The sequence below is a fragment of the Falco peregrinus genome, chromosome 9 (assembly GCF_023634155.1).
Source record: "Falco peregrinus isolate bFalPer1 chromosome 9, bFalPer1.pri, whole genome shotgun sequence".
In the NCBI taxonomy this organism is placed as follows: domain Eukaryota; kingdom Metazoa; phylum Chordata; class Aves; order Falconiformes; family Falconidae; genus Falco; species Falco peregrinus.
Window position 1 is genome coordinate 19,525,366 of NC_073729.1, and position 6,611 is coordinate 19,531,976.

The 6,611-nt window shown below is 46.0% G+C and overlaps 2 protein-coding genes across 2 annotated transcripts; one reads left to right on the plus strand and one right to left on the minus strand.

Annotated features, from left to right (window-relative positions):
* Positions 1-155: 155 nt before the first annotated feature.
* LOC101912526 (olfactory receptor 2D2-like) lies at positions 156-1,096 on the plus strand. Its single transcript, XM_013304033.1, is given in 2 exon segments — positions 156-507; positions 510-1,096. Coding segments are annotated over 2 exon segments (939 nt in total).
* Positions 1,097-5,257: 4,161 nt separating this feature from the next.
* On the minus strand, positions 5,258-6,193 carry LOC101912707 (olfactory receptor 1052-like). Its single transcript, XM_027795332.2, has one exon. The coding sequence runs from the start codon at positions 6,191-6,193 to the stop codon at positions 5,258-5,260; it is 936 nt and encodes a 311-aa protein (XP_027651133.2).
* Positions 6,194-6,611: the final 418 nt, after the last annotated feature.

Consider the following 6,611-nt stretch of genomic DNA (forward strand, 5'->3'; position numbering starts at 1 on the left):
AATGGATGGTATGTTGTGTCTAGCACATTGTTTTCTACAGCAGTTTCTGTCCCACTCAGAGAGAAATGTAAGGTCTGGAAACACTTATATTGCAACAGATTTGAGTTGACTTTGTTACTATTTCTTATCTTGACAGTTAAACCACTGGAGTAATAATGGCCAGGGACAACCAAAGTGTAGTGACAGAATTAATCTTTTAAGGCCTTTCCTCCCAGCCAAGGACACAGAGTGTTCTTTTCATAGTGTTCCTGGGTTTTTATCTGTTCACAGTTGTTGGGAACATCACAATCATTACAGTGATCAGAGCTGATTGCCAGTTGCAGTCACCCATGTACTTTTTCCTTGCCAAGCTGTCCTTCTTAGATACCTGCTACATCTCCAGCAATGTCCCCCAGATGCTGGTGAACTTCTTGACCAAGAAGAGGACCATCTCCTTCTCTGGCTGTGCTGCTCAGATGTATTTCTCTCTGGCTTTTGGCATGACAGAGTGTGTGCTGCTCGAGGTCATGCCTACGATCAATACATGGCAATATGTCACTCCTTGCTCTACACCACTGCCATGAACAGGCAGGGTTGCATTCACATGGTCATGGCTTCCTGGACCAGTGGCCTGCTGAGCTCCATGGTCATCAACAGCCTGGCCTTGCAGCTGCCCTTCTGCAGACCTGATGTCTTGAACCATTACTTATGCGAAGTGCCAGCAGTGCTGCCCTTGGCCTGCACCGACACAGCCCTCATGGAGCTGGTCATCTTCATCTTCAGTATCCCCGTCACCTTCATCCCCTTTCTTCTGATCATCACCTTCTAGGCCCGTATCCTTTCTGCCATCTGGAAGAGCCAATCTGCACGTGTGCAATCCAAGGCCTTCTCCACCTGCGGCTCCCACCTCCTGATGGTAACCATATTCTATGGGACAGCCATCTGCATGTACATGAACCCCAAGTCCAGGCCTCCGCAGGACAGGGACAAAGTGGTTGCAGTGTTTTACACCATCGTAGCCCCGGTGCTGAACCCCCTCATCTACAGCCTCAGGAACCAGGACATGAAGCATGCCCTGAGAAGGGCTGTGAATAGGCTCGAATCCCTGGCTGTTTAAAGGCTTCTCAGGGATTGGTAGTATTGCATTAGTTCTGTGAGTTGAAACAATAATCAAATGTGCTTACTTCTCTACCTGCAATTGTCCTAGACTTATTTTTATGACGACTGAAACGAAATCATAAATGCGCTAAAGTCAACGGCACCTAAAGAAAAACATCTTGCATACAAATAGCTTTCTATTTCTATATCAATTTTCTATCTATATCTATTTCTATATCAAATAGCTGGGGTTTGGCCTAAAACCTAAAGGCTAAATAAAGACATCGCAACTTCAGCTTGTGTCACTCTAGCAATTCATTTAAAATAGAAGTGGTAAATGCCGATATCATGACAAGAAAGAAAAAAAAAGAAGAAAAAAGAAAAAAATAGTTAAAGAACTGTGAGAAAAAATATTTTATATAAAGATTAAAATGTGTTTTGTTTCTGAAGGTTTCGAAATTAACGTCAGGGCGTACGAACATTTAAGTCATGCTGCAAACATGAGCTGCTACTGTGAGTTCTCTTTAGACCTGATGATTTTTCAGCATCTGTTGTGTTGGTTAGCAAACAAAACTGCCACCTTCTCCAATCAAGGGTGCAGTTGTTTGCAACTAATATTTATCCCCTTGCGCTGTGAACATTTTCTCAACCCAGTTCCCATAACCAGCTTCGCTTCCTCCGTAACTGATTTCTGCCCCTCTCAATTCCTGCTGCATTTCAGTCCGGCTCTGGGTCCTCATGGGCCAAGATCCTTCAGTTTTATTTTGTCACGTGGACAGATGACAGTAGGTTATTTTGTTTTCTGATTTGAGTAGGGCATAATCAGACACGAATATCAGAGAAGGGTTTTCTTTCTGTAACTCAGACACAAGTCCTTGGGTTTTAACCCAGGAAAGATGAGGAACATTTTAGACTGGGATAGATGAAGCCTTTAGCGGGTAAATGCAAAGATAAATGCAAAGATATTCAGCGCAGAGTAAGCCAGGAAAGAGGAAGCATAGCCAGAGCCAAACCTGAACAGATTTCTTAACCCTTAACAAGACTAAATAAGAGGCCTTGTCTAGCTGTGGGTGGAGGCAACAGCCATAACATGACCCACTGGAAGCCTCTCAGCAGGCCAGAACTCAGGCATCAGCTAAGTCATTAAAACTATTTCCATCACAAATTACACTTCTCCCCTTCCCAAAAGAAGGAACTCATGTGGGGGCCAGCCGCTCAAAGGTCATCAGCTTAACAAGCCCTTCTGGGCATCATGAAGGAACCTCTAATGATCTTGAAACCTTCTTAGAAAACTCAGAATAAACTATCTCATTCTTCCTAACAAGCCCCTGGGGACAACTTCACAGACACTAAGGAAAAAAGAAACTTTCCCCTTTGTTAAAGGCAATGAGAACTTCTAAAGCAGTTTAGCTTGGCACAACTACTCACACCCTGAAGTTGGTGGCTGGAGAGTTTATGGGTTGGCATACACCTTTCCAGCTCTGGGCTGGCTACAGATGTTACCACTGGAGTTTGAAGGGTAACAGACGTGTGCATCGCACCACCAGCAGCTGAGGGAGCAACTTCCCCTGGCCAACAACTTCTGGTTGGCAGAAGTTAGTCAGCACCTTGCAATAAGTGCTTGGGACATCACAAAGGGTCCATCAACAGCCACAGCCATGGCAGATGGTGAACCACATTCAGGGTTCATCCAGGGGGTCCAGTCTGAAGCAAAAGGCAATGTGGGTGGAGACAAAATGCAAATAAAAATATGTACGACAGATCCAAGGTCCATCCAGGAGCCAGATATAGCCAGGCACACCTACAATGTGCTGTAAGAAAGGCCCCCTAAAATGGAGTGGCCTAGCCCATGGGAGGGTGCGAGTGTGCATGTGGCAAGGTGGGGACACCAGGTGAGGCTGATCAGGACCACTACAACATGACCTATCATTGCCATCAGGGTCCTGACCCCCATGAACTGCCCCAGTTCACGGGTGGTAACTGTGCTGGCGGTTCTCAGTTGCTTTCTGCTGCCTGAGGGGCTGAAGTCTGTGAGATGGTCTCCTCCATAGCCAGCTCTATCAGTAAAAGCATGGCTTGACCTGCAGCCACCTAGGGCTCATCCTGACACTTGCCCTCCATCTCCCTCCCTTGCACGTGTCAAACCATTGTCCTGTCTGCTGCTGCCTTACAGCCTTGCATCTCTGAAACATTCTGCCACTTAAAAACTGTTCACTTTGATAGGGTATAAATAAAATTAATGTGTTAAAAATGCTAAATGTTGTGAAAAATGCTATCAGTCCTAACAAGTTCACTCTTCATGCAGTGCAATATCTTGCCTGGCTTGCAGGAGTTCACAACCTTAGACCGGGGAAGGGGACATTAGCACCTTATTTCTCTGAGAACCTCTTGGGATGGAGCACCTGCCTGGATCACTGGTGGGGTGTGAGCTTCTCGATGCAACCCAGAGTTAGCCTGTGTGAGCATGGGGAGAGTCAAGAAACAGCGAGCACAACGCGGGGGGTTGCACCCTGGGGTGCTCTCAGGGAAGTCACGCACAAGGAGAGGCTGAGCAATAGGGTGGCTGATGAAATGCAGCATATCTCTGTATAAAGCAATGCACAGGGGGAAATAAAAAGCATTAACATCAGCTCAGAGCCCCAGGTTTTGCACCTGATCCCCGTTTTGCATTCTGAACTAAGCAAATGTAAAAAGTGCCTCTGGCTCTTTATATAATCTAGGGAAAAAAACTTTAAGGAAAGATTCTGAAAATTAATTTGAACAGCTTATTTAATGTGTTCTTTATATACACAGAAAAGTATATTCAGATGAAGGATACAAAGTTATATATTTACTATCCCAGAAGTTAGTGGTGGTCAACAACTAGAAGTTAATGCAACATTTTATGATTCAGCCTAAAAATATTCAGATATATAGCATAAGTTTGTTCAGAATGAATAAAACTTTACGTTTTATCATGGCTTTTAAGGTATTCTTCGTTTAGTACTGCACATTAAAATCCACGCTCACTCAGCTTATGCATGAAGCATTCTGGAAACACGGTTTGCAGTCAGATTGCTTAACAAAAATGACAAATGGAAACTAATAGTTGTGGTTAACCACAAAAGAGTGATGGCTCTAAGTAGCTGCAAATATTTTGACAGGAACTCCAGCTACTGCAACCTGGTTGTGCTGCCTGCAGAGAGCCCTGGAAAGGCTGGAGAAACAGGTCAAGAGGGACCTCGTGGAGTTCAACAAAGTCCTGCACCAGGGAGGAGCGACCCCAGGCACCAGTAAAGGCTGGAGGCTGACCAGCTGGCAGGCAGCTTGGCAGAGGACCTGGGTGTGAAGTGGGACACCAGGCTGACCATGAACCAGCCCTCGGGGCAAAGAAGGTTAAAAGCCTCCTGAGCTGCCTTAAGAAAGCATTGCCAGCAGGTCAAGAAAGTGAGAGCACACCTGGGGTGCTGTGTCCAGGTCTCAGCTTCTCAGTGCAAGAGAGACCAGGACACGCTGAAGCAGGAGCAGTGAAGGGGACTGAAGGACTGGAACATCTCATACCAGGAGTGAGCTCAGGCAGTTCAGCCCAGAGAAGAGAAGACTCAGGGTGGATCTTATCAGTGAATATAAATACCTGGGGGTGGGGGGGGTGGGGCAGGGGGAGAAGGTGAACAAAGGGAACAGAACCAAACTCTTCTCATGGTGCCTAGCAAGAACACAGATTGAAATACGGGGGTCTCCATTTAAACCTAAGAAAAAGCTTTATTCCTGGCAAAGGTGATCAAGCACTGGAAACACAGAAAGTTGTGGGGTTTCCATCCTTAAAGATATTCAGAGTGGACTCATTCCCTGGCAGCCTCTGTGGCTGACCTGGTTTTGAGCAGGTGGTTGGACTAGGTCATCTCCAGAGGTCCCATCAAACTTCCACTGTCCTGTGATTCTGTGTGAAGATCCAGATCATCACTGCCTCTGGCTCATAGACTTACCTTGTTTTGCACCGTGGCATCATTATTACATGGGAGGTAGAGTAACTGGGCAAGACATTTCTGCCTGAGACAAGACCGATGTAGCTATGTTAGTGGGCACAGTTTCAGAGCAGACTAATTAATTTTTCAACCCTAAATATGAGGTGCCAAATGATTTTGGAGGCAGCAGCCTCCTCCGAGAAAGAAATAAAAGGAAGATAACATGAGATTGTCTTTCAGAAGTATACTTTCCTCCTGATGAAACTGTGAAAGGCATGCTTCACCTCCCTGTTTCTCAGGCTGTAAATCATGGGGTTCAGCATGGGGGCTATAATGGTGTAAAAGATGGATGCAATTTTCTTGCTCCCCAGGGAGCTTGCTGAAGTGGGTTGCATGTAATTAAAAGCAGCAGATGCATAGAAGAGGATGACAGCTGTCAGGTGGGAGGCACAGGTGGAGCAGGCTCTGGGCCTGCCCGCAGCAGAGCCCATCCTGCCCACCACCACCACAATGCAGGCATAGGAGGTGAGGATGAGCAGGGTGGTGGCTGCCATGTTGAAACCCACAAACACAAACATTAAAATGACATTGAGGTGTGTGTCGGTGGAGGCGACGACAAACAGCGGTGGCCCGTCACAGTAGAAGTTGTTGATGACCAGGGGACCACAGAAGGACAGCCGGAGCATGGCGCTTGTGTGCACGCTGGCATTCAGGGTCCCTGCAAGGTAGCACCCAATGACCAGGCTCATGCAGGTGCAAGGAGACATGACAGTCTTGTAGAGCAGAGGCTTGGAGATGGCCACATACCGGTCATAGGCCATAGCAGCCAGCAGGTAAATCTCAGCTGTAGCAAAAATAGTATAGAAATAAAATTGCGTGAGGCAGCTAACAAAAGAAATTACTTTGGTTTTTGCTGGAAGGTCCAGCAGCATTTTGGGGCTGATTGTGGAGGAGTAGCAAATGTCTATGAAGGACAAGTTACAAAGGAAAAAGTACATGGGGGTGTGAAGCCGGGGGCTGACGCTGATCAGGGCGATCAGGCTGATGTTCCCCACCAACAACAGCACGTAGGTGCCCAGGAAGAGCATGAAGAGGACGAGCTTCAGTTGTGGGTGCTCTGTCAGTCCCAAGAAGGTGACCCATTTCACCTCAGTGCAGTTCTCATCGACCATTTTTACATCACTGCAGAGAGACATGGAGGGAAGAGGGTGAAAAGATTCCTGATGCAATTTCCACTTCATTAATATCCACATAAAAAGTTGACACCATCAATGAATTTAAATGGAAAAGGAAAAAAGTAAAAACTACTATGTTTTTTTCTTGTAATGACAGTGCCATCCATCTCTGGAAGAAACATCAGCAGTCCTTAGAAGTTTTTTTTTATTCATAAGTCCTTAACAGAAAGCAGTTTGCCACAACCTCTCCTTTGACCTGTGACTCCCTTTCAGTTTCAAGTCCCATATCTGAACAAGGATTTTTTGGGGCACATGAAAGTGTTTCATAAATATCTTGTCCACAGTTGTAGTCATGTAACCTTGTTCACACTGATGATTCTTCCTGTATTTCAAACATCTAGAGTTCATTTCAAAC